The 26050-nt window shown below is 59.3% G+C and overlaps 2 protein-coding genes across 13 annotated transcripts in view; one reads left to right on the forward strand and one right to left on the reverse strand.

Annotated features, from left to right (window-relative positions):
* On the forward strand, positions 1-21776 carry ADCK5 (aarF domain containing kinase 5). Of its 7 annotated transcripts, XM_008972734.4 has the most exons (17): positions 32-140; positions 3418-3515; positions 4063-4190; positions 5411-5514; positions 11427-11576; positions 19211-19286; positions 19396-19596; positions 19674-19814; positions 19901-20014; positions 20120-20251; positions 20323-20406; positions 20493-20574; positions 20644-20722; positions 20806-20897; positions 20981-21233; positions 21312-21428; positions 21505-21776. In XM_008972734.4, the coding sequence occupies exons 5-17, from the start codon at positions 11512-11514 to the stop codon at positions 21608-21610; spliced, it is 1542 nt and encodes a 513-aa protein (XP_008970982.1). In that variant the 5' UTR covers positions 32-140; positions 3418-3515; positions 4063-4190; positions 5411-5514; positions 11427-11511; the 3' UTR covers positions 21611-21776. The 7 variants fall into 7 exon arrangements, with proteins under 7 accessions (XP_034822809.1, XP_008970982.1, XP_054972075.1 ...); XM_055116100.2 differs by lacking the exon at positions 4063-4190; XM_034966918.3 differs by lacking the exons at positions 3418-3515; positions 4063-4190 and having other exon boundaries at positions 1-140.
* CPSF1 (cleavage and polyadenylation specific factor 1) overlaps positions 21642-26050 on the reverse strand; it is a 17834-nt gene continuing 13425 nt past the window's right edge. For 2 of the 6 annotated variants that reach the window (XM_034966915.3, XM_063607006.1), the window contains 16 exons: positions 25779-25985; positions 25370-25459; positions 25128-25271; positions 24878-25030; positions 23965-24081; positions 23789-23879; positions 23622-23706; positions 23406-23547; positions 23168-23320; positions 22903-23079; positions 22758-22824; positions 22637-22684; positions 22407-22562; positions 22190-22278; positions 21975-22113; positions 21642-21899 (listed from right to left, as the gene is read on the reverse strand). In XM_034966915.3, coding sequence (XP_034822806.2) covers positions 21643-21899; positions 21975-22113; positions 22190-22278; positions 22407-22562; positions 22637-22684; positions 22758-22824; positions 22903-23079; positions 23168-23320; positions 23406-23547; positions 23622-23706; positions 23789-23879; positions 23965-24081; positions 24878-25030; positions 25128-25271; positions 25370-25459; positions 25779-25985 — 2115 coding nt within the window. In that variant the 3' untranslated portion in view covers position 21642. Of the gene's footprint in view, positions 21900-21974; positions 22114-22189; positions 22320-22406; positions 22563-22636; positions 22685-22757; positions 22825-22902; positions 23080-23167; positions 23321-23405; positions 23548-23621; positions 23707-23788; positions 23880-23964; positions 24082-24877; positions 25031-25127; positions 25272-25369; positions 25460-25778; positions 25986-26050 lie in introns of all 6 variants that reach the window. The other 4 variants (XM_003819416.5, XM_063607007.1, XM_055116095.2 and 1 more) reach the window with 3 other exon arrangements.

The following is a 26050-nucleotide window of genomic DNA, read 5'->3' on the forward strand; positions in this document are numbered from 1 at the left end:
TCGCCCACCGCCCACGGGGCGGGGCTCTGGCTCCGGCGCGTGCGCACTACGCGCCCTCCCGCAGGGCCTGCTGGGCTGCGAGACGCTAAGCGGCGCCGGGCGGGAGAAGAGCGGAGCAGTGGTCGGAGATGTGGCGACCGGTGAGGACTCTCCCGGCCCGGGGCGCCCGAGATCCTGCACGCCAGCCCCAGAGACCCGAGACCCGCAGGTCCCCAGACCCCGCCCTAGAGACCCTCGGGGCTTTTTCCCTCTTTTTTTTTGAGGCAGGTTTCTCGCTCTGTCGCCCTGGAGCGCAGTGGTGCGCTCTCCTCTCACCGCAGCTTCCGCCTCCCGGACTCAGGCGATCCTCCCGCCTCGGCCCCGCAAGTAGCTGACGCCGCAGGCGTGACCGCTCCCGGCCGACTGTGTTTAGCAGAGTCGGGGTCTCGCCGTGTTGCTCAGGCTGGTCTCGAATTCCTGGGCTCTAGCGATCCGCCCGCCTCAGCCTCCCCGAGAGCTGGGATTTCAGGCGGGAGCCGCGCCCGCAGCCCTGACGCCGCCTGCACCGGGAGCCGCAGGGGCCCCTCCGCCCAGCCCGGAGGCGGGTGCCCGGCGCCCCGGAGAGCGCGATCTCCAGAGGGCAGGGGCCCCGCGGGGAAGCCTCAGGCGCCGTTCCCCTCGCGGGGCGGCCTCCCGGAATCACGGACGCCTCCCTGCCCAGCCTGCTGCCCCGGACCTCCTTCGCTCGCCTCCCCGCCGGGCCTGCCCTGCCCTGAGGCGGCGGGCGGGCGGGGGCTGCAGGCCGGGCTCTGCTCTGAGCGCCCCTGCGTCGTCTCAGGGGCGCGCCCCCCACGGCTCCGAGGCCCCCTCTCTCAGGCTCTCGGCGTCTCCCCGCTCCCACGTCGCCGCCGGGTCCCGTTGCTCTGTCCCTGCGGTTAGGACTGCGGGGGGGCGGGGCAGAGGCCTTGACACGCATCTTACCCACCCCCTTCCAGAAGAGATGAAGGGGCTCCCAGCGCCGTTCCTTTTTTTCTTGGAATGTCAGCAGAGCTTGTGTTTGGCGATAAGCTAGCCTTGCCCGTCTGGCTATAAATAGCACAGATGGACGGCCCACTCGTGCCCCAGCCCAGCTGTGTGACCCCAGGGTGCTTCATGGGCCGGGGAGGTGGCCTTCAGTGCAGCTCCTTCCAGGTGACAAAGTCTTCCCACGTGCAGGCCACTCAGTCCCTCCCCAGCCCCAGCGAGTGGACAGGTCGGTTTAGCCTCTGGTTAGGAGCTGCTCATGGCCAGTGAGCAGGGCTGGCTGGGGCTGACAGGGTCACACACCCTGGGAGAAGGACAGTGTCTGTGGTCGCCAGACCCACTTACCCTGCCCAGACTCCCAATCTGTCTCTTCCTAACTCTGGGGACAATTATGTGCCTCAGTTTCCCCTCCTGTTGAGGTGCACAGTGCTGTTGGGTTCCCCAGGCTCTGGTCATCCGTTCATGGTTTTTAGTTTCTGGCGTCATTCTGAGACTCGGCAGTTGCTTCTCACTGCTGCGGCCGGGCCTGTCTGTGGGAGCTGCATCCTCCTCATCTGCAGGCGCTGGAAAACCAGACACGATCGGACATGCATGTGGTTCTGCGGCCAAAGCACGCCCTTTGGTTGTGAACTTCATGATACCTGTTACCATGAGTGTTACCACTCAGAATACTTGCCGCTTTCAAGGTAGTCAGCTGTGGTCTAGAGTCACTCTGGAACAGGAGGTGTTTCTGTTTGTGCAGACAGACTGCACACACTCACCATAAGAAAGCATGAGAGGTTCTGACAGGGGGCACCCGTTTCATCTTGTCCAAACTGGAAGGCTTTGGAAGTCAGGGGAGCTGCAGGGATAAGTGTCACCAGGGCCGTCTCAGGTGTGTAGGGGGAAGGCCCTGGGGACCCACCGTCTAAAAGACGGCTTATCTTCTGGCAGTTTAGAGGTCGTGTTCTGGGTGCGGTTGGGGCTGTGTGTCACATGAGAATTGCCCTGGATTGGGCTCTGGGAAGTCCTTCTGGGAGGTGCAGCTGCAGGCTCGCCCCCCAACCCATAACCTCTCTGGGCCTTGGGGACCTCTCCTGTGTGATGGGAATTTCAGAGAGGATAGTCTGGGTGTGCTGGGCGCTCCACATTTGGAGGAGACAGGCTCTTGCTCAGCCTCATGGGCCCTGGCAGGCACTGTGGGTTATCAGTGCCTGTTGCTTGGCAGGGCCATGTGGGGTTCTGTTGAGTCCTGTGCTTCACAGCTGTTGGGCTCATTTGGCAGGCATTCATTGAGTGCCTGCTTGTTCAGAGATGGTTGAGAGGTGGCCCTGCTCACAGTCTAGTGGGAGGACAGATTCCGTAAGTTGACAGTCACGCTGGTGTGTGATGAGGACAGTGGCAGGATAGGACCACGGTGAACAAGGTGGAGCGGGGCGTGAGCATGAGCAAGGCTGCTGGTGGACCAGGGTAGGGTGATGGTGGCCCGGGGTCTACTGGAGGGATCTCTGTCCTGGATGAGAATGGGAGTGAGAGACGCAGCTGGAGCCCCTTCTGCAATGCTGGTTCCTGAGGAAAGAGCAGAAAACTGTTGTTGGAGACAGCAGTCAGCCAGCCATGACTTTCCTGGCCTCACCTGCTTGGTGGAGCCTGTGGAAACAGCTTGCGTTGCTGGTCATGGATGAGGTGGGCAGTGGCTGGGATAGCCACCTGGAGGTAGCTCCCTTGCAGCCACTTACGAGCTGCTGTTCAGAGTCTCTCCACAGTCCGTGGGCACGACTGCCTGATCTCGGGGCCTCTAGCCACGCATGCGCTGGCACCAGAGGTGGCTAGGGTCAGGAGGTGCAGGCTGGGTAGGCAGCAGGTGGATGGCCCGCCTGCGAGTCGCTGCCCGGCTGCCTCGGGTTTTCCTTGTGAATCAGCACTTGCTGCATGTGACCTCGCCAAGCAGGGGTTTCTGTCAACCCGCCCTCTAGGGACAAGAGGCCATGGACTTTTCCCTTTGGCTTTCGTGTTGTTTGGAGTCCTCGAAATTTTCTCCAGGGCTCTGAGCTCTGGCCAAAAACCAGCTGGCAAGTCAGTTCCTTACTAGGTCCAGTGTTGAGGACCATGTTAGCGTCTGTGCCACGGGGCATGACTGGCTATGCACAGTCCTTTCCCCCCAAACCCTGACTTGTGTGAAGAGCTCTCAGTTGGGGAATTTGGGGTTGAGGGAGTTGTGAGACCTCATCATAGGTCAAGTGTGATTGGGAGACCAAGGTTTCCAGTGAGAGCTGTGGTGTTTTCTTTCTTTCTTTTTTTTAATAATACTGTAAGTTCTATGCGGTGTTTTCATAGTCACAAAAATAAAGCAGGGCCATGTGTCAAGAGTCTCATGGTGGGGCTTCTTTATTTATGTATTTATTTTTCTAAATGGAGTCCCATTCTGTCGCCCAGGCTGGAGTGCAGTGTCTCGATCTTGGCTCACTGCAATCTCCGCCTACCAAGATCAAGCGATTCTCCTGTCTCAGCCTCCCAAGTACCTGGGATTACAGGTATGCGCCATCACACCTGGCTACTTTTTTTGTATTTCTAGTAGAGACAGGGTTTCGCCATGTTGGCCAGGATGGTCTCAATCTCCTGACCTCATGATCCACCCTCTTTGGCCTCCCAAAGTGCTGGGATTACGGGCGTGAGCCACCGCGCCTGACCCTTGGGACTTCTTTACGTGTGTCCTGCTAGCTGCAGCATGTCCTCTTCTCCTCCAAGTAAAAGATGTACAGGGTCCCTGTCTGTGGGGTCTCAGTAAGTTGTAAGTTTCTTCATCTGCTTTCAGAACAGTGACCTACGTAGGCCACTCCTCCCATCCGGGCGTCCACCTTCAAGGTTGGCGTCTGCTGTATGATTCCATGGCTGGGCACTGTTGCCACTTCCTTCGGAGATGAGGACTGCTTTCCTCTGGCCACTGGTCAGTGGTCTCAGCAGCAGGAAATAGTAAAATAGTAAATGACAGGTCAGGGTGCTGCCAAGAGAGTGCAGGGGCAGGGATGGGGTGGGTCCCATCCCAGATGAGCCAGATGGTGATGCCATCTCTTCCTGCAGAGACTGAGGGGACATTCAGAGACGGGGTATGTTTGATGACCTGTCAGCATCTGAGGCATCAGCCCTGGTTAAGCTGTGTTTAGCCTTCTCTCCTGTGATACTTTGACACTCAGCCTTGCTCCCAGGAGGTAGGATAGTGTTTCCATTACGGAATCAAAGATGGGAACCTGGCTTCCTGGCATGATCCCAGCGGTGCTGGCAGTCTTTGCTGACTGACTTGGTGATGTGGTTTGGCTTTGTGTCCCCACCCAAAGCTCATCTGAGTCGCGATTCCCAGTGTTGGAGGAGGGGCCTGGTGGGAGGTGATCTGGTCCTGGGGGCAGATTCCCCCTTGCTGTTGTCGTGATAGTGAGTGAGTTCTCAGATCTGATGGTTTAAAAGTGTGTGTGGCGCTTTCCCCTTTGCCCTCTCGCTTGCTCTCTCTCTCTCTCCGCCCCCCCACTGCTTCACCCATGCTGTGCTTGCTTCCCATTTGCCTTCTGCCATGACTGTAAGTTTCCTGAGGCCTCTCAGTGGTGCTTCCTGGACAGCCTGCAGAACTGTGAGTCAGTTAAACCCAGGCCAGGCGCGGTGGCTCACACCTGTAATCCCAGCACTTTGGGAGGCTGAGGAGGGCAGATCACTTGAGGTCAGGAGTTCTGGACCAGCCTGGCCAACATGGTGAAACTCCGTCTCTACTAAAATACAAAAATTAGCTGGATGTGGTGGCGTATGCTTGTAGTCCCAGCTACTCGGGTGGCTGGGGAAAGAGAATCACTTGAACTTGGGAGGCGGAGATTGTAGTGAGCCGAGATCGTGCCATTGCACTCCAGCCTGGGCGACAGAGTGAGACTCCATCTCAGAAAAACAAACAAACCTATTTTCTGCATAAATTACCCAGTCTTGCTTGGGTAGTTCTTTTTTTTTTTTTCTTGAGATGGAGTTTCACTCTGTTGCCCAGGCTGGAGTGTAGTGGCGCGATTTCAGCTCACTGCAACCTCTGCCTCCCAGGTTCAAGCGATTCTCCTGCCTCAGCCTCCCGAGTAGCTGGGATTACATACATGCACCGCTATGCCCAACTAATTTTGTATTTTTAGTAGAGACGGGGTTTCACCATGTTGATCAGGCTGGTCTCAAACTCCTGGCCTCAGATGATCCACCCGCCTCGGCCTCCTAAAGTGCTGGGATTAAAGGTGTGAGCCCCTGTGCCCGGCCTGGGTAGTTCTTTAGAACAGTGTGAGAATGGACTCACACATTAGGTTTAGAGTTAGGCTGCCTCAGACTCCAGCACATGTAAGTGCTGGTACTGGTTGAGGGCAGGGGCGTGTCCTGGCCTCGTTCGACCCCACACAATTTTCTCTCTTTGCAGGTGCAGCTCTGTCATTTCCACTCTGCTCTGCTGCACAGCAGGCAGAAGCCCTGGCCGTCCCCTGCTGCGTTCTTCAGGAGAAACGTCAGGGGCCTTCCTCCAAGGTAACGAGTCCTCCACGGGCATGCGCCTCTCACCCAGGCAGGCATGGATGGCGTCTGTGTGCATGCAGAGGTGGCAGTCGAGGGCCCAAGGCTAGACCTTCTCCTGTACCCACAACCAAGGCAGGATATGTTTGCTCCTCAGTGCGGTGCACTGGGACCAAAGACCCCCAGGGACCCATGGGACCGTGCTCAGGGGTGGGCACACCCTGATCACAGCATTTAGAGCAGACAGCTAGCAAATCGGGAAGGGTGCACATGGAGCGCCTGCTCTGAAGAGCAAACCGGGTCATTCAGAGCATGGAGGAGGGCGGGGTGACTATAGGTGGGAGTCACACAAGAGGAAGAGCAGCAAGAAGAGATGTGGAGGGATGGGTCTGAGCAGAAGGAAAGGCCAGACAATGTCCTGAGGCCAGCAAGTCTGGACCACAGTGCGCAGATGGACGGTGGCAAGGCAGGAAGGCCGTGGAGGGTAGATGTGGCCAGGCAGGGCAGGCAGGGTGAGCTGTCCAAGCGCCACTGGCTCAGTGAATCTGGCAGGGGTCTCCTTCTCCCGAGAGCTCTGCAGTAGGACAACCTGTGTCCCTGGGACAGATGCGGCCAGGTACAGAAACAGATGGGTGCTCAGGCGCCTGCGGCTGGGTGCAGAAACAGATGTGCACTCAGACACCTGCTGCACTCAGGATTATGGGCCGGGTGTAGAAACAGATGTGTGCTCAGGCACCTCCCGCAGTCAGGATTATGGGCCGGGTGCAGAAACAGATGTGCACTCAGACACCTGCTGCACTCAGGATTATGGGCCAGGTGTAGAAACAGATGTGTGCTCAGGCACCTGCCGCACTCAGGATTATGGGCCGGGTGTAGAAACAGATGTGTGCTCAGGCACCTGCCGCCCTCAGGATTACCGGCCAGGTGTAGAAACAGATGTGTGCTCAGGCACCGCCCGCACTCAGGATTATGGGCCGGGTGCAGAAACAGATGTGTGCTCAGGCACCTGCCGCACTCAGGATTATGGGCCGGGTGCAGAAACAGATGTGTGCTCAGGCACCGGCCGCAGTCAGCGTTATGGGCCGGGTGCAGAAACAGATGTGTGCTCAGGCGCCTGCCGCAGTCAGCGTTATGGGCCGGGTGCAGAAACAGATGTGTGCTCAGGCACCTCCCGCAGTCAGGATTATGGGCCGAGTGCAGAAACAGATGTGTGCTCAGGCACCTGCCGCACTCAGCGTTATGGGCCGGGTGTAGAAACACATGTGTGCTCAGGCACCTGCCGCACTCAGCGTTATGGGCCGGGTGCAGAAACAGATGTGTGCTCAGGCACCTGCCGCAGTCAGGATTATGGGCCGGGTGCAGAAACAGATGTGTGCTCAGGCACCTCCCGCACTCAGCGTTATGGGCCGGGTGTAGAAACAGATGTGTGCTCAGGCACCTCCCGCACTCAGCGTCATGGGCCGGGTGCAGAAACAGATGTGTGCTCAGGCACCTGCCGCACTCAGCGTTATGGGCCGGGTGTAGAAACACATGTGTGCTCAGGCACCTGCCGCATTCAGCGTTATGGGCCGGGTGTAGAAACAGATGTGTGTTCAGGCGCCTGCGGCACTCACGGTTATCGGCCGGGTGTAGAAAAAGATGTGTGCTCAGGCCCCTCCCGCACTCAGGATTATGGGCCGGGTGTAGAAACAGATGTGTGCTCAGGCACCTCCCGCACTCAGGATTATGGTCCGGGTGTAGAAACAGATGTGTGCTCAGGCGCCTGCCGCACTCAGGATTATGGGCCAGGTGTAGAAACAGATGTGTGCTCAGGCACCTGCCGCACTGAGGATTATGGGCCGGGTGCAGAAACAGATGTGTGCTCAGGCGCCTGCCGCACTCAGGATTATGGGCCGGGTGCAGAAACAGATGTGTGCTCAGGCGCCTCCCCCACTCAGGATTATGGGCCGGGTGCAGAAACAGATGTGTGCTTAGGCACCTGCCGCACTCAGCGTTATGGGCCAGGTGCAGAAACAGATGTGTGCTCAGGCCCCTGCCGCACTCAGGATTATGGGCCGGGTGCGGAAACAGATGTGTGCTCAGGCACCTGCCGCACTCAGGATTATGGGCCGGGAGCAGAAACAGATGTGTGCTCAGGCACCTCCCGCACTCAGCATTATGGGCCGGGTGTAGAAACAGATGTGTGTTCAGGCGCCTGCCGCACTCAGGGTTATAGGCCGGGTGAAGAAACAGATGTGTGCTCAGGCACCGCCCGCACTCAGGATTTTGGGCCGGGTGCAGAAACAGATGTGTGCTCAGGCACCGGCCGCAGTCAGCGTTATGGGCCGGGTGCAGAAACAGATGTGTGCTCAGGCGCCTGCCGCACTCAGGATTATGGGCCGGGTGCAGAAACAGATGTGTGCTCAGGCACCTCCCGCAGTCAGGATTATGGGCCGAGTGCAGAAACAGATGTGTGCTCAGGCCCGTGCCGCACTAAGGATTATGGGCCGGGTGTAGAAACAGATGTGTGCTCAGGCCCCTCCCGCACTCAGCGTTATGGGCCGGGTGTAGAAACAGATGTGTGCTCAGGCATCTCCCGCACTCAGGATTATGGGCCGGGTGCAGAAACAGATGTGTGCTCAGGCGCCCCCCCCACTCAGGATTATGGGCCGGGTGCAGAAACAGATGTGTGCTTAGGCACCTGCCGCACTCAGCGTTATGGGCCGGGTGCAGAAACAGATGTGTGCTCAGGCCCCTGCCGCACTCAGGATTATGGGCCGGGTGCAGAAACTGATGTGTGTTCAGGCACCTGCCGCACTCAGGATTATGGGCCGGGAGCAGAAACAGATGTGTGCTCAGGCACCTCCCGCACTCAGCGTTATGGGCCGAGTGTAGAAACAGATGTGTGTTCAGGCGCCTGCCGCACTCAGGGTTATCGGCCGGGTGTAGAAACAGATGTGTGCTCAGGCACCGCCCGCACTCAGGATTATGGGCCAGGTGCAGAAACAGATGTGTGCTCAGGCACCTGCCGCAGTCAGCGTTATGGGCCGGGTGCAGAAACAGATGTGTGCTCAGGCGCCTGCCGCAGTCAGGATTATCGGCCGGGTGCAGAAACAGATGTGTGCTCAGGCACCGCCTGCACTCAGGATTATGGGCCAGGTGCAGAAACAGATGTGTGCTCAGGCACCTGCTGCACTCAGGATTATGGGCCGGGTGCAGAAACAGATGTGTGCTCAGGCACCGCCCGCACTCAGGATTATGGGCTGGGTGTAGAAACAGATGTGTGCTCAGGCACCTGCCGCAGTCAGCGTTATGGGCGGGGTGTAGAAACAGATGTGTGCTCAGGTGCCTGCCACACTCAGGATTGTGGGCCGGGTGCAGAAACAGATGTGTGCTCAGGCCCCTGCCGCACTCAGGATTATGGGCCGGGTGCATAAACAGATGTGTGCTCAGGCGCTTGCCGCACTCAGGATTATGGGCCGGGTGCAGAAACAGATGTGTGCTCAGGCACCGCCCGCACTCAGGATTATGGGCCGGGTGTAGAAACAGATGTGTGCTCAGGCACCGCCCGCACTCAGGATTATGGGCCGGGTGCAGAAACAGATGTGTGTTCAGGCGCCTGCCACACTGAGGATTATCGGCCGGGTGTAGAAACAGATGTGTGCTCAGGCACCTGCCGCACTCAGCGTTATGGGCCGGGTGTAGAAACAGATGTGTGCTCAGTCGCCTGCCGCAGTCAGGATTATGGGCCGGGTGCAGAAACAGATGTATGCTCAGGCACCGCTCGCACTCAGGATTATGGGCCTGGTGCAGAAACAGATGTGTGCTCAGGCACCTGCCGCACTCAGGATTATGGGCCGGGTGCAGAAACAGATGTGTGCTCAGGCACCTGCCGCAGTCAGCGTTATGGGCCGGGTGCAGAAACAGATGTGTGCTCAGGCACCTGCCGCACTCAGGATTATGGGCCGGGTGCAGAAACAGATGTGTGCTCAGGCACCTGCCGCAGTCAGCGTTATGGGCCGGGTGCAGAAACAGATGTGTGCTCAGGCGCCTGCCGCAGTCAGCGTTATGGGCCGGGTGCAGAAACAGATGTGTGCTCAGGCGCCTGCCGCACTCAGGATTATGGGCCGGGAGCAGAAACAGATGTGTGCTCAGGCACCTCCCGCACTCAGCGTTATGGGCCGGGTGTAGAAACAGATGTGTGTTCAGGCGCCTGCCGCACTCAGGGTTATCGGCCGGGTGCAGAAACAGATGTGTGCTCAGGCACCGCCCGCACTCAGGATTATGGGCCGGGTGTAGAAACAGATGTGTGCTCAGGCACCTGCCACACTCAGGATTATGGGCTGGGTGCAGAAACAGATGTGTGCTCAGGCAGCTGCCGCACTCAGGATTATGGGCCGGGTGCAGAAACAGATGTGTGCTCAGGCACCTCCCGCACTCAGCGTTATGGGCCGGGTGTAGAAACAGATGTGTGTTCAGGCGCCTGCCGCACTCAGGATTATGGGCCGGGTGCAGAAACAGATGTGTGCTCAGGCACCTGCCGCACTCAGGATTATGGGCCGGGTGCAGAAACAGATGTGTGCTCAGGCACCTGCCGCAGTCAGCGTTATGGGCCGGGTGCAGAAACAGATGTGTGCTCAGGCGCCTGCCGCAGTCAGCGTTATGGGCCGGGTGCAGAAACAGATGTGTGCTCAGGCGCCTGCCGCACTCAGGATTATGGGCCGGGAGCAGAAACAGATGTGTGCTCAGGCACCTCCCGCACTCAGCGTTATGGGCCGGGTGTAGAAACAGATGTGTGTTCAGGCGCCTGCCGCACTCAGGGTTATCGGCCGGGTGCAGAAACAGATGTGTGCTCAGGCACCGCCCGCACTCAGGATTATGGGCCGGGTGTAGAAACAGATGTGTGCTCAGGCACCTGCCACACTCAGGATTATGGGCCGGGTGCAGAAACAGATGTGTGCTCAGGCAGCTGCCGCACTCAGGATTATGGGCCGGGTGCAGAAACAGATGTGTGCTCAGGCACCTCCCGCACTCAGCCTATGGGCCGGGTATAGAAACAGATGTGTGCTCAGGGACCACCCGCACTCAGGATTATGGGCCGGGTGTAGAAACAGATGTGTGCTCAGGCACCTGCCGCACTCAGGATTATGGGCCGGGTGTAGAAACAGATGTGTGCTCAGGCACCGCCCGCACTCAGTGTTATGGGTTTCCTGCTGGTTTCAGCATATATGGAGCTGCTACTGTGTTCAGCATAGGTAGAGCTCCTGCTGTATTCAGCGAGTATTGGGCTCCTGCTGTATTTGGCAGGTATTGGACTCCTGCTGTATTCAGCTAGTATTAGACTCCTGCTGTATTCAGGGAGTATTGGGCTCCTACTGTATCCAGCGAGTGTTGGGCTCTTGCTGTATTCAGCGAGTATTCGGCTTCTGCTGTATTCAGCATGTATGGCGATCCTACTATATTCAATATGGGGGAAGCTCTGTTTCTTGTTCTGTACTGTCATGCGACTCAGCACGTGCCGACCGCAGCATCTTCTCTGTCTCTGCTGTGCTGATGACCATCCAGTTGAACCCTGCGAGGTGGACGGTGGTTGTGATTCTCCACAGTGTAGGTGGCCACGGTCCGTGAGGAGCACAGACCTGCCACTGAGCTGCTTCCTTTACCTGAGGAGCCATTTCCATGTCCCATGGCCCATTGGCTGCGTCTCTGGACAGACCTGAATGAGACCTGCCCCTTACGGCCATCTGGTGCCGGGCTTTGGTGCAGGGGCATCTGGTGCAGGGGCTCAGGGAAGGGGACGCTGATGCGGTGGTGTTCTCTGCTGACCACACCATCAGAATGGCTGTGCACACAGGAGTGAGAGGTGGTGCTGGGGGAGGTGGGGGCAGAGGTCAGAGCCCAGCTGAATGTGGGGGGCGGCGCCTCCAGGCTGCATTGTCTCTCCTCAGGTTCTCGAGCCCCACACCCCTGTGGAGGAAGGTGCTCTCCACCGCGGTAGTGGGGGCGCCCCTGCTCCTCGGAGCCCGCTATGTCATGGCAGAGGCGCGGGAGAAGAGGAGGATGCGGCTCGTGGTGGATGGCATGGGGCGCTTTGGCAGGTAGGAGGGCCTGGCGGCAGGCAAGGGGTGCGGCGTGGTGGGCGGGGGGTGCGCCGTGCAGGAGTGCCTGCTCCAGATGCCCTCACAGACGAGGGGGACGGGGGGTGTGTCGTGCAGGAGTGCCTGCTCCAGATGCCCTCACAGATGAGGGGGGCGGGGGGGGCGGCGTGGCGGGCGGGGGATGCGCCGTGGCGGGCGAGGGGTGCGGCGTGGCGGGCGAGGGGTGCGGTGTGGCGGGCGGGGGGTGTGCGGTGTAGGATTGCCTGCTCCAGATGCCTTCACAGACGAGGGGCGTGAGCCTGGGAGGCCTGCAGAGCTTGCTGAGGATTTTACAGCTGCTTTTCAGGCGTCCTTTCCTACATGGGAAGGTGCTGGCTGAAGGGACAGTGAGCACTGGCGGGGCCTATAGGAGGTGGTGTAGACGAGGGTCTTCCACATTGGATGCAGCTGCCACAGGCCCTTCCCTAGTTCAGCCTTGGCCTGAGCGGGAAGGCGCTCCAGCCCTGGGCCGGTGCCTTCTCCCTCAGGCTTCTAGGCTGGCAGAGAAGCAGCTGCCCTGCCTTCCTTCTCTTCTTGCCCCATTCCAAGGTTTGGGCCTGGGAGAGGAGGCTGCCTCTGTCCCTTGCCCTGGAGATGGGCAAAATGGGGTTATTGCTGTCAGGGCCCTTTCTTCCTCCTTTACCTTACAGTGCAGAACTCAGGGGGAGGGTGAGGACACCTTCTGTTGGAACCCTTGGGCGGGCATTCCTGCTTTTGTCAGATCCCGGAATTCCTGCAGCCACAAAGCCCTGCCTAGCCTGAGCCTGGTGGAACCAGCTCTTGGCTTTGAGAGAAACCTGTTAGCCCAAAGCCCTTTTTTTTTTTTTTTTTTTGAGACGGAGTCTCTCTCTGTCACCCAGGCTGGAGTGCAGTGGCGCGATCTCGGCTCACTGAAGCCCCGCCTCCCGGGTTCACGCCATTCTCCTGCCTCAGCCTCCTGAGTAGCCGGGACTACAGGTGCCCACCACCACGCCTGGCTAATTTATTTATTTATTTATTTATTTAGTATTTTTAGTAGAAACGGGGTTTCACTGTGTTAGCCAGGATGGTCTCGATCTCCTGACCTCGTGATCCACCCGCCTCGGCCTCCCAAAGTGCTGGGATGACAGGCGTGAGTCACCGTGCCCGGCCCCCAAAGCCCTTTTGAATGGAGTGTCAGGGCAGGAAGGAGGCAGGGAGGGTGTGGTCCTGTTCTGCCTGCCTCCGAGCATCTGCCAGGCCTAGGTCAGTTTCTCAGCAAGTGCCTCGGCTTCTGGTGCCTTCAGGGATTTCACCAGAAGTTTCACAGAAATTTCCTCCAGCAGTGAGTGGAAGCTTGTGGATAGCTGGGCACCTGAGGATTTTCAGCCTAAAAGACAAAACAGTCATTCCCCACGTGGGTCTCCCTGGCATCTGGTTTTGCTTGGAGTTCCTGCTGTCCCTGCCTGCAGATTTTGGGTGGCATTGTCTGTCTTGCAGGGCCATCCAGTCTCGCAGCCTGGGGTGGGTGACGACAGAGCCTCGGGTCCTCTGCCTTTTTCTCGTGACCCTCCGCTGCAGTGCATGCAAGGGCCACACAGGGCTGCCAGCCACCGTCCCCTGCAGCCTGGTTCTGAAATGTCGGCTTGGCAGGCCTGGGTTTGTCTCACCCTCTATTTCATGGCATGCAGCTGTGTCTGGTGTCCACCTCCTCGGCCACCGGCTTGGTGAGCCTGCGTTTTGGGCTCACTTTGTGGGAAAACATCTTCTCACAGCTCACTCTCAGGGGCTGAGCTGGGGTTGCAGGGAGGGACCTCTGTTAATTTTCCCAGCAGTCTGCACGTTCTCCTTGGCTCTAAGCCGTCACAGTTGCATAGACAAGCAGGCCTGTGGAGCTTCCCTGGCAGGGCACAGGGTAGCCCGGGAACACATCCTGGGTGACAGCAGCACCCATGCAGGGGCCCAGGAAGGAGTGTGGGTGAGGAGCATGGCAGGGCCAGTGCACCATGAGAAAAGGCAGCAGAGGTCAGAACAGGCCGCAGGTACCCAAATGATCAGGGGCTGCCCAGGAAGGTGGAAGGTTTGGGACAATGTTTCTCTGCCTCAGAGCCCTGTCTTTAATCTGCCACTCCTTACATTTTCTTTTCTTTTTTTTTTTTTGAGACGGAGTCTTGCTCTGTCACCCAGGGTGGAGTGCAGTGGTGCGATCTCAGCTCACTGCAACCTCTGCTCCCTTGGTTTAAGTGATTCTCCTGTCTCGCCTCCCAAGCAGCTGGGATTTCGGGTGTGTGCCACCACGCCCGGCTAGTTTTTGTATTTTTAGTAGAGATAGGATTTCATCATGTTGGACAGGCTGGTCTCCAACTCTTGACCTCAGGTGAACTGCTCAGCTCGGCCTCTCAAAGTGCTGGGATTACAGGTGTGAGCCACCACACCTGGCCCTAAACTTAAATCACCACCAGGCGCGGTGGCTCACGCCTGTAATCCCAGCTACTTTGAGAGGCTGAGGCAGGGGAATCACTTGAACCTGGGAGGCGGAGGTTGCAGTGAACCGAGATCACGCCATTGCACTCCAGCCTGGAAGACAGAGCCAGACCCGTCTCAAAAAATAAAAATAAAAAATAAAATCACCTATATGTGGCCGGGCGTGGTGGCTCACGCCTGTAATCCCAGAACTTTGGGAGGCCGAGGTGGGTGGATCACGAGGTCAGGAGATCGAGACCATCCTGGCTAACATGGTGAAACCCCGTCTCTACTAAAAAATACAAAAAATTAGCCGGGCTTGGTGGCGGTTGCCTGTAGTCCCAGCTACTTGGGAGGCTGAGGCAGGAGAATGGCGTGAACCCGGGAGGCGGAGCTTGCAGTGAGCCAAGATCACGCCACTGCACTCTAGCCTGGGTGACAGAGCGACTCTCTGTCTCAAAAAAAAAAAAATCACCTATGTGTTTTGCTTTCCCCCACCCCCCCTTTTTTTTTTTATTTTTCGGAGACAGTCTCACTCTGTTGCCCAGGCTGGAGTGCAGTGGCTTCGTCTCAGCTCACTGCAACCTCCATATCCCAGGTTCAAGCAATTCTCATGCTTCGGCCTCCCGAGTAGCTGGGACTACAGGTGTGCGCCACCATGCCCAGCTAATTTTTTATATTTTTAGTAGAGATGGGGTTTTGCCATGATGCCCAGGCTGGTCTTGAACTCCTGAGTTCAGGTGATCCGTTTGCCTCAGCCTCCCAAATGGCTGGGATTACAGGTGTGAGCTATCATACCTGAACTAAATTTAACTTTTTTTTTTTAATTTTTTAATTTTTTATTTAACTTATTTTTTTTATTTTTTGAGATGGAGTTTCGCTCTTGCTGCCCAGGCTGGAGTGCAATGGTGGGATCTCGGCTCACTGCAACCTCCACCTCCCGGGTTCAAGCGATTCTCCTGTCTTAGCCTTCTGAGTAGCTGGAATTACAGGTGCCCACCATCACGCCCGGCTAATTTTTGTATTTTCAGTAGCAATAGGGTTTCATCATGTTGGCCAGGCTGGTCTTGAACTGCTGACCTCAAGTGATCTGCCCGCCTCGGACTCCCAAAGTGCTGGGATTACAGGCATGAGCCACCGCGCAGGCCATGCCTGGAGTTTTTGTTGGGGTATTAATACTTGGGCGGGATTGATTGAAAATCTCCAGTTTCTCAGAAAATCCCAGGAACTCAGTTTCCAGCCCCGGTCCTCCCGCTCCCATCCCCGTGGGCCCCAAAGTGGTGGGTCTTCGCCCTGAGTCCCTTCTTAGCATAAGCCCTCAGGGCCACCATGGAAAACAGAGGCACTCCTTATCACTCAGGAAATCCCAAGGACTTCAGAAGGGACAAAGGTCAGTCCTCTGTTTGGGTAAAGTTAATTTTTCATTGCACATGATTGGACACCTTTGAAGATTACAGGCTTGTAAGAATTGTATAACAAGAGTCAGCAAACTGTGGTCCCTGGGCCAAGTGCAGGGGCCTAGTGTGGCAGCTGTCTGATTTGCAAATAAAGCTTTATTGGAACACAGCCATGCCCATGCATTGCCTGTGACCACTTGGTGCACAGTTGCCCATGTGCTCATGCGTGGCCAGAGTGCCTAAAATAATTACCATCTCATCTTTTACAGAAATATTTCACTGCTTCTTATTTTGTCAGTGTGGGTTTGTCTGATGTTTGCTTGTGGTCATATTCGTCATCTGTTTTGGCAGGAATCACACAGGAGTGACACTGCTTCTGTCCTGCCGGGGGCACATGATTTCGGTTTCCCCCATTTGATTCCCTTGTAATTAGCCGTACGGAGGCAGTTGAGATGATGTGTCTGTTCTCACTGCTCCTCCACCCAGCAGTTTGTTTGTTTCTTTATTTATTTATTGAGACAGTCTTGCTCTGTCACTCAGGCTGGAGTACAGTGGCAACATCTTGGCTCACTTCAGCCTCTGCCTCCTGGGTTCAAGCAATTCTCCCAGCCCCAGTCTCCCCAGTAGCTGGGATTACAGACACCTGCCACCACACCCAGCTAATTTTTTTTTAATTTTTAGTAGAGATGGGGTTTCTCCATGTTGGCCAAGCTGGTCTTGAATTCCTGACCTTAAGTGATCCATCTGTCTCAGCCTCCCAAAGTGCTGGGATTATAGGCATGAGCCACCGCGCCTGGCCTCCACCCAGCAGTTTAGCACTCATTGATACTTTTTTTTTTTTTTTGAGACAGAGTTTCACTCTTGTTGCCCAGGCTGGAGTGCAATGGTGGGATCTCCGCTCACTGCAACCTCCACCTCCTGGATTCAAGCGATTCTCCTGCCTCAGCCTCCTCAGTAGCTGGGGATTACAGGCACACGCCACCACACCCAGCTAATTTTGTATTTTTTAGTAGAGGCGGGTTTCTCTGTGTTGGTCAGGCTGGTCTTGAACTCCTGACTTCAGGGGATCCGCCCGCCTTGGCCTCCCAAAGTGCTGGGATTATAGGTGTGAGCCACCACACCCGGCCTCCAACATTTTATTGTGAAAAACTTCAAACATACAGCAATGTTGAAAATGCTCTGTGAGGCAATGTGAAATGCAATGTGAAAATGCTTTGGGAGGCCGAGGAGGGCGGATCACGAGGTCAGGAGTTCGAGACCAGCCTGACCAACGTAGAGAAACCCCATCTCTACTAAAGATAGAAAAATTAGCTGGGCATGTGGTGGGCACCTGTAGTCCCAGCTCCTCGGGAGGCTGAGGCGGGAGAATTGCTTAAACCTGGGAGGCAGAGGTTGCAGTGAGCCTAGACTGTGCCATTGCACTCCAGTCTGGGCGACAGAGCGAGATTCCATCTCAAAAAAAAAAAAAAAATTAAATTAAATTCCTTCTCCCCCAAGCACAAGTCTGTGGGACTTTTTCACATCTTTAAGTTTTGTTACAAAAGTGTTGTGTTTACTATAACAAATTTTAATAGTAGAAAAGTTAGAGCTGGGCACGGTGGCTCACACCTGTAATCCCAGCACTTTGGGAGGCCGAGGCGGGCGGATCACGAGGTCGGGAGATCGAGACCATCTCGGCCAACACGGTGAAACCCCGTCTCTACTAAAAATACAAAAAAATTAGCCGGGCGTGGTGTTGGGCGCCTGTAGTCCCAGCTACTCGGGAGGCTGAGGCAGGAGAACGGCGTGAACCCGGGAGGCGGAGCCTGCAGTGAGCCAAGATTGCCACCGCACTCCAGCCTGGGCGACAGAGCGAGACTCCGTCTCAAAAAAAAAAAAAAAAAAAAGAAACTGAAACCCTGGCCTAACCCAAGCACGCACTCCAGGTGCTCTATGGGGGCCAGAGTGGGGCCTGAATGGCCGGGGGGTTGCCCTGGGTTGATGGGGGACACAGAGCCCACCTGAGCGCCAGAGCTGCGCTTCAGGAATGACTGTGGGCCCTGTCCCCAGGCAGGTACGTGAGCTTCACAGAATGCAGGGACAGGCCTCTGGCCATGGCCAGCCTTGGAGAAGCCACTCTGACCTCAGCCCCTCCCTGTGCACCTGTGTGTGGTCTGCCTGCTGCCTGGCGCCTCATTCCAGGGCTGCCCAGCTGGTCCCCAGAGTTCTCCCAGGGCTCCCACCCTGATATCCTCCTAACTGGGGCCAGGCCTGGGGACACCCCTCTACCCCATCCTCTTGCCTACATCTCCCCCAGGAGCCCAGTACCTGCTCAACAGATACCCAGGATGTCCCCCACTTCCTGCCTTAACTGGGCTCTCTTCCCTGCAGACCTTGCCTCCCCAGGCCTTGGAGACCCACCCTCCTGGTGTCCTCCTCTCTTCCTAGTGGACCTCAGGCTGCAGGTGACCTTGACCCTCCTGTGACCTCTGCTGCCTCAGCCCTGCCCCCTTGCTGCCATCCTTTACCTTCACAGACAGCCTTGGAACCCCATCTCTCCAGAGGATGCCACCGTCCATACCGTCCCCTACCCCATCTCACCTGGGCACCCTTGAGGGTGGCAGGGAGTGAGGGTGGCATGGACACAGGCTGCCCATTCTGCAGATCTTTTTTTGTTTTTTGAGACGGAGTCTCGCTCTGTTGCCAGGCTGGAGTGCAGTGGCGCAATTTCAGCTCTCCGAAACCCGCCTCCTGACTTCAAGTGATTCTCCTGCCTCAGCCTCCTGAGTAGCTGGCACTACAGGCACGCACTACCATGCCCAGCTAATTTTTGTATTTTTAGTAGAGACTAGGTTTCACCATGTTGGTCAGGATGGCCTCAATCTCTTGACTTTGTGATCTGCCCACCTCGGCCTCCCAAAGTGCTGGGATTATAGGTGTGAGCCACCAAGCCCAGCCTCTTTTTTTTTTTTTTGAGACCGAGTTTCGCTCTTGTTGCCCAGGCTGGAGTGCAATGGCGCGATCTTGGCTCACTGCAACCTCTGCCTCTCGGGTTCAAGCAATTCTCCTGCCTCAGTCTCCCGAGTAGCTGGGATTACAGGTGTGCACCACCACACCCAGCTAATTTTTTTGTATTTTAAGTAGAAACGGGGTTTCACCATGTTGGCCAGGCTGGTCTTGAACTCCTGACCTCTGGTGATCCGCTCACCTCGGCCTCCCAAAGTGCTGGGATTACAGGCGTGAGCCACTGTGCCCAGCTCTGCAGATCTTTTTTGGACGGAGTCTCGCTCTGTTGCCCAGGCTGGGGTGCAGTGGTGCAATCTCGCTTACTGCAGTCTCCGCCTCCTAGGCTCAAACGATCCTCCTGCCTCAGCTTCCTGAGGAGCTGGGACCACAGGTGTGCACCACCATGCCTGCCTAATTTTTTTGCATTTTTGGTAGAGACAGGGTTTCAACATGTTGCCCAGGCCAGTCTCGAACTCCTGAGCTCAAGTGATCCTCCCAGCACAGCCTCCCAATGTGATGGGATAATTGACATGAGCCACCACACCTGGCCCCGTTCTACTGATCTTGAGCTGAGACTGACCTGCAGGGCCACAGGACACCCCACGAGCTCAGCAGCCCCCCTTGTGCTCACACAGGCCTACGTGGCTGTAGGCTGGACCCTGGCTTGGCCTCACCCTTGGGACATGAAGGGCTGGCCGGGGTGAGGCTAGACCATGAGGGCTCTGACAAGAGGACCAAGCACCGGGGCCCCGAGCCTGCCCCGCTGGAGACTGAGGCCACCTCTGCCCGCAGGTCTCTGAAGGTCGGCCTGCAGATCTCCCTGGACTACTGGTGGTGCACCAATGTTGTCCTTCGAGGGGTGGAAGAGGTTTGTCCTGGTGCCCTGGGCACACAGTGGTGGGCACGAGGTGGTGGGCTGGGTGGGACTGAGGAGGCAGCCACCTGTCCCCATGTGTTCTCCCCATGCCTGTGGTCAGAACAGCCCAGGCTACTTGGAGGTGATGTCTGCGTGTCACCAGCGGGCGGCTGATGCCCTGGTGGCAGGGGCCATCAGCAACGGGGGCCTCTACGTGAAGCTGGGCCAGGGGCTGTGCTCCTTCAACCACCTGCTTCCCCCCGAGTATACCCGGACCCTGCGCGTGCTAGAGGACAGGGCCCTCAAGCGGGGCTTCCAGGAGGTGAGTGTGCGCTCAGGCCGAGGGAGGTGGGGCCTCCGGCAGTGGCCCCAGGCTGCTCTGAGCACCTGTCCTTCCAGGTGGACGAGTTGTTCCTTGAGGACTTCCAGGCCCTCCCCCAGGAGCTCTTCCAGGAGTTTGACTACCAGCCAATTGCTGCCGCCAGCCTGGCACAGGTGCACAGAGCCAAGCTGCACGATGGCACCAGCGTGGCCGTGAAGGTATATGGGGGCTGCCTTGTTCAGCAATGGGCTGGGGCGGGGCACAGTGGGGCCCCAAGTTCTTACCACACCCTCGCCCAGTGCAGGTGCAGTACATCGACCTGCGGGACCGCTTTGATGGGGACATCCACACCCTGGAGCTCCTGTTGCGGCTCGTTGAGGTCATGCACCCCAGCTTTGGCTTCAGCTGGGTCCTCCAGGTACAGCCCCACCCCTTCCCCGGCCAGCAGGAGCAAGCACATAGGCAGAGCTGGTAGGAGCAGCTGGTAGGCAGAGCTGGTCTTCAACCGCCATCTGGCCCCCAGGACCTGAAGGGGACCCTGGCCCAGGAGCTGGACTTCGAGAATGAGGGCCGCAACGCAGAGCGCTGTGCGCGGGAGCTGGCGCACTTCCCCTACGTCGTGGTGCCCCGCGTGCACTGGGACAAGTCCAGCAAGGTGGGCTGGGCCAGGCCCTTGGGGTGGGCACAGCGCCGGGCCTGCTGAGCCCAGCCTCTTGCTCTCCCCAGCGCGTGCTCACTGCCGACTTCTGCGCCGGCTGCAAGGTCAACGATGTGGAGGCCATCAGGAGCCAGGGGCTGGCGGTGCATGACGTGAGTGCGGGGGGGGCGGGGGGGGGGCGGGGGCGGGTCAGGGCGGGCTGCTGCTGTGTACACTGCAAGGCCTCTCCTCTCCCTAGATAGCAGAAAAGCTCATCAAGGCCTTTGCTGAGCAGATATTTTACACGGGCTTCATCCACTCGGACCCACATCCTGGCAACGGTAGGAATTTACCCCAGGGGTGGGGGTCTCGGGGTGGGCGCAGCGCGACCTAAGAGGCTGTATCCCTAGTTCTGGTGCGGAAAGGCCCGGACGGGAAAGCGGAGCTGGTGCTGCTGGACCACGGGCTCTACCAGTTCCTGGAGGAGAAGTGAGCGCGGGTGGGTGGGCGTGGGGCAGGGCAAGCCTCCCCTGCTGCAGGGAGTTCATGGCTGCGGGCCCATCCACACCCAGGGACCGCGCAGCCCTCTGCCAGCTGTGGCGGGCCATCATCCTGCGGGACGACGCCGCCATGAGGGCGCACGCAGCCGCACTGGGGGTGCAAGGTGAGGGCGTGCGGGGATGGCTGGGGCACCACAGAAGGGAGTCGGGCGGCGCGGAACCCACTCAGAGCCCCCTCCCTCCCCAGACTACCTCCTGTTCGCCGAGATGCTCATGCAGCGCCCCGTGCGCCTGGGGCAGCTGTGGGGCTCGCACCTACTGAGCCGCGAAGAGGCGGCCTACATGGTGGACATGGCCCGCGAGCGCTTCGAGGCCGTCATGGCGGTGCTCAGGGAGCTGCCGCGGCCCATGCTGCTGGTGCTGCGCAACATCAACACCGTGCGCGCTATCAACGTGGCCCTCGGCGCCCCCGTGGACCGCTACTTCCTTATGGCTAAGAGGTCGGTGGCCCGAGGAGGCGCCCGGGCCGTGGTGGGGCTGGTGTGGGGCTGACGCGGCGCTAACGCGGGTGTGTGCAGGGCTGTCCGGGGCTGGAGCCGCCTGGCGGGCGCCACGTATCGGGGTGTCTACGGCACCAGCCTCCTGCGCCATGCCAAGGTCGTCTGGGAGATGCTCAAGTTTGAAGTGGCGCTCAGGTGAGTGGCTGCAGGGCAGGTGGGTGGCGGGGGCCTGCTCCCCACCCACCTGTGACCTGTGACCTAACCCACGCAGGCTGGAGACCTTGGCCATGCGGCTGACCGCCCTCCTGGCTCGTGCTCTGGTCCACCTGAGCCTCGTGCCCCCAGCGGAGGAGCTCTACCAGTACCTGGAGACCTAGGGTGCCGCCGCCCAGGGCCGGCGGGGCCCTTTTCACCTTGGGCTGACGGAGGTGGCGGGGCTAGAGGTGTAGACACCCCGAGCCCCGTGGGCACTCGCACTGGGGGGCTGTGACAGCAGCTGGGCCAGGAGGCCGTGTAATGACCACACACTCCTCAAGCAAAAAATGTTTTTCCTTGTGTTTTGTACAAAAAGGGGGTGGGAGGTAGTTCCGTGTGCTGGTGGTGACGGCATCCACGGGGCTAGAAGTGGGCGGTGACGCGGTCCGTCTCCAGCAAGTCGTCCAGGATCTGCAGGGGATGGACGGGTGGGTGGGGATGCGCGCAGAGGGGCGGGGCGCGCGGAGGGGCGGGGCGCACACTCACTATGTCTGGTGTGGTGCCGATCTTCTTGGCTAGCTCGCTGCGCTCCATGGTGCTCAGGTACAGGTAGCGGTTGAGCAGCTCCCCATCCAGCACGTTGCGCACGGCATTCTGGAGGGTGCGGCGGTCCACGTGCAGCATCCTGGGGCGTAGAGGCACAGGTGTCAGGGCAGGCTGGGGTGGAGGGGGTGCCGCACAGGGGCGGGGCCGGGGCTCACCGGAAGGCGCGGGGGTTGAGGCCGGCGTGGTGTGGCAGCATGGTGGTCAGCGCGTTCTGCAGCATCAGCAGCCGCCGGTAGGTCTTCTCCTGCATGGGCAGCAGCAGCCCGATGCCGCCGTCCAGGGTGGCTGGCGGGGGTGGGGGGAGGATTTTGGTGTGAGCCAGGCCAACCCTAGGGCCCCCCAACCCAGACACACCTGCTCCCCCACACTCACCAAACCACGTGATGTGCTTATTCTCCCACACGACCGACTTTTTGCTGAGCCCTTCAGTGGCCCCCCGGCACGGGGTCCTCCAGAACGTGTTCACGTGGGCACCCACGTGGAAGTCTGCCCGACGCAGCAGGCGCATGCCCCCGAAACTCTCCTTGGCTAGACCAGAAAGGCCTAGGGGTCACTGCTAGCCCAGCCCCGGCCCAGGCAGAGGGGGTGGAAGAAGCACTCACCTTCGGGCAGGTACATGTACACCATGAGGTTGCGGTCGCGGTCAGACACTGGGGAGCAGAGGCCCAGGGTCAGCCCCGGCCACCCCCAGAGCCTCAGCTCCCCAGGGCCCTGCCCACATACCCAGAAAACCCAGCTGGGCATTGTCCACCATGAAGTCCACGCTGTACACCTCCAGGGGCTTGGCATCCTGGGGGCGGGAAGGGGGCGTCAGAGGTGCCTTGCGTGGGTACCCACCCAGACACGAGCACCGCCGCCACAGGCGTACCCGCGACACCAGGCTCAGCGTCTTGCTTTCCTCCTGGTAGCGCAGCAGCGAAATGCTCTTCATGACGTCGGCTGCCAGGATGAAGTTCTTGACGCTGATCATCTGGTGGATGTAGAGCTGCGTGTCGATGAAGGCCATGCCCGTCAGCTCGCTGGCCCGCAGGCTCCACAGGAAAATCTGGGGGCGAGGGCGAGGGTGAGCGGGCGCAGACGGGGAGCCGGGTGAGGGTGAGCCAGGGGACACACGCCGGGTGGGACTGGCACACCTTCTGGCCGATGGCCGACACCAGGTGGCCATTGCAGTGGCACAGGGCGGTCACGGGCCCCTTCTGCTCCTTCTCGTAAAGGACTTTGAACTTGTTCTTGGTCAAGGGCTGGCCAGGCTCGGGCACCACCTCAATCACATCCATGATCAAGATCTGGAGGGCATGGGGATGGCTGTGGGATGGCTGTGGGGATGGCAGAGGGGCTGCCAGTTCCCGCCCCCGCTCACTGGCCCCTTACCCGCCCTCGGCACGTGACCTCCTCCCCCTGCATGAGGCAGGTCCCGGCGGCCACGTAGCCTTTGAGGCCCGACACGGTCTCCTCACTGCGCAGAGACACTGTCTTCATGCAGGTCACATGCTCCCACTCCTGCAGCTCGATCCTGTGGGGGCCAGGGGCCTCAGGATGCTGCCCGGAGGCCTTGGGCAGACCCCACCCCGGCCAGCCCAGCCTCACCTGGCATTGGGAATAGCCTCCCAGCTGACCGGGGAGATGAGCTGGATGGAGAAGGCCTCCTGCTGGGGGTGGATGTACCGCTCATCTGTGGGGACCAAGGGTGACAGTCAGAGTAGGGCTTCCCCAAGATGCGGCTGAGGATGGGAGTATGGTGTGGGCGTCACCACCTCTCTCGATGGTCTCAAACTCCTTCTCCTCGCCAGTCATGCGTGGGATGCGGGCACACGGCGTGTTGGTGCTGGTGGCCACAGCATACACCTGTGGGTTAGTGAGGGTCACACACCAGTGGCCCGGCCAGGCCCAGAAGGTCCCTGGTGGGGTGGGGGTGGCGGTGGGGGCAGACCTTAGACTCCACGTGGTAAGCCACATAGTGGGCCGTGCAGCGCAGCGGGATCTTCCTGACAGGCCATGGGGCATCATAGGACAGGTAGGCAGGCAGGACACTGATCCTCAGCTCGCCCTGGGGTGGGGGCACAGGGGTCAGGGGATCCAGGGCTAGCCAAGGGCAGGGGCAGGCAGGCCCAGGCCGCCAAGAGCCCTGGGATGTTGCCCTCAGCTCTGTGGGAGCAGGGGTGGGTGAGGGGCAGCTGTGTCCTGGCGAGGTCCTGGAAGGGGCTGCCGCTCAGCCTCTGGGGCTCCTCCTGTCCATTTTCCCACGCTCAGCTGGGGCTAGGGGTGCTGGCCACAGGGGATGGGAAAGCTAGGCCAGGAGGGCACTGGAGGCTGCAAAGGGCAGCCCACAGACTGCCATGCTGGGGACTGAAAACCAGGCAGAGGGAGCCAGGGCTGCCCTCTTTCATGGACAGTCCTGAGTCCTCAGGCGGCCAGGAAGCACTCACCGCATCCCAGGCAGGGTCTCCAGTGACCTGGTGGTGTGGTGGCTTAAATAGGGAACCAGGATGAGAAAGCCTGTGTGCCCTCCCAAAGTCACAGAGCAGCCAAGGGGCAGAGCTAGCACTCACGTCAGCTCTCCTGAGAAGTGTGGAGGCCAGGCCCTGCGAGGGCTTGCCCGGCGAGCCGGCAGAGCAGTGGTGGGGACCCCAGGGGCTGCAGCCCCAGCTCCCAACCACCCCTTTCCAGACCTTTGGAGCAACCAAGTCACAGGTTCCACCTCCTCGGCCTCAACCCCATCGCCCTCTGGACACTCCTTCCTGGTCCTCAGGGTGGAGCCAATGGTTCCTTCTCCTGTCCCCTCCCCCTCAGCCCCCAGCTGGGGCAGCATCAGCCAGTGCTGCTGGGAACCGGCCGGGCCCCACCTGTCTGTTGAAGTACAGGAAGCCGCGGGGACAGTTGACATTGTGGAATGGAGCGAAAGAGTCGACCGGGCCGTCGATGGCCATGGGGTGTAGCCGCAGAGCCCCTCGGCCGGTCACCAGGAGCCAGTGAGGGGAGGGGCCGCAGATGAAGACCTGGGGGCAGGCACCGTGAGGATGCTGTGGATGAGGATGCTGCGGATGAGGCCGCGTCTCCCTTCTACCACAGACCCCTGCAAAGGCGCTGGCCTACCCCTGAGTAGCCATAAATATCCTCGAAGTAGCGGAAACGTGCCACGCGGCCCCGGGCCCCAGCCCCCTCCTCTGCGCCGCCACCTTCTGCTTTCTTCTTGGATGGCTTTGGCTTCTTCTCACGGAAGTTGATGTTGTGAGGGACCTGGGGGGGAACCATGCAGGTCCTCCAGGGGCTGCCGGTCTGAAACCCACACCTTGTACCACACCCACCCCACGCCCCAGCAGTCCAGCCACTGGCACCTTCTTAAAGCGGACTTTGAGATTGCCCTGGCCGAGCTGAGAGTCGTGGGGGAAGGCCTCGTAGATAAGCAGCTCTTGGTCCACATGCACCTGGCAGGATGAGGGGAGCCATGGGGGAACGGGCAGGGCCATGGAGAAGATGGGATGGGCCATGGGAAGAGGTGGGCTGTGGGTAAGGGGCGGGGCTGAGGGAGATGGGGTGGAGCCATGTATGGGAAGGGGCGGGGCTGTGAGGGAGATGGGGTGGAGCCATGGGGAGGGGAGGGGCTGAGGGAGATGGGGTGGAGCCATGGGAAGGGGCGGGGCTGTGGGGGAGATGGGGTGGAGCCATGGGAAGGGGTGGGGCTGTGGGGGAATGGGCAGGGCCAGGGGGAAGATGGGAAGGGGAGGCCAGGCCAGGCGCACTCACCAGCAGGTAGGGCCTGCTCTGGCGGCTGCCCAGCGCCACCAGCAGCACCTCCTTGACGAGGGGCAGCTCCCCCTGGCGCGTGGCCTCCTCCCTGCGGGCCTCGCCCTGTGTAGTGGGCTGTCCAAAGGAGCTGTCCACAAGGACCCGCTGCCCCACAGGGAAGTTCTTCACCAGGAACACCAGCCGCCAGTCGGGAAGCTGGTAGATCTGCGGGGTGGGCAGCAGTCAGTGGAGGCAGGTGGGTGGAGCCCGCTGGGCCACAGTGCAGGGCA

Source organism: Pan paniscus, chromosome 7 (genome assembly GCF_029289425.2).
Source record: "Pan paniscus chromosome 7, NHGRI_mPanPan1-v2.0_pri, whole genome shotgun sequence".
In the NCBI taxonomy this organism is placed as follows: domain Eukaryota; kingdom Metazoa; phylum Chordata; class Mammalia; order Primates; family Hominidae; genus Pan; species Pan paniscus.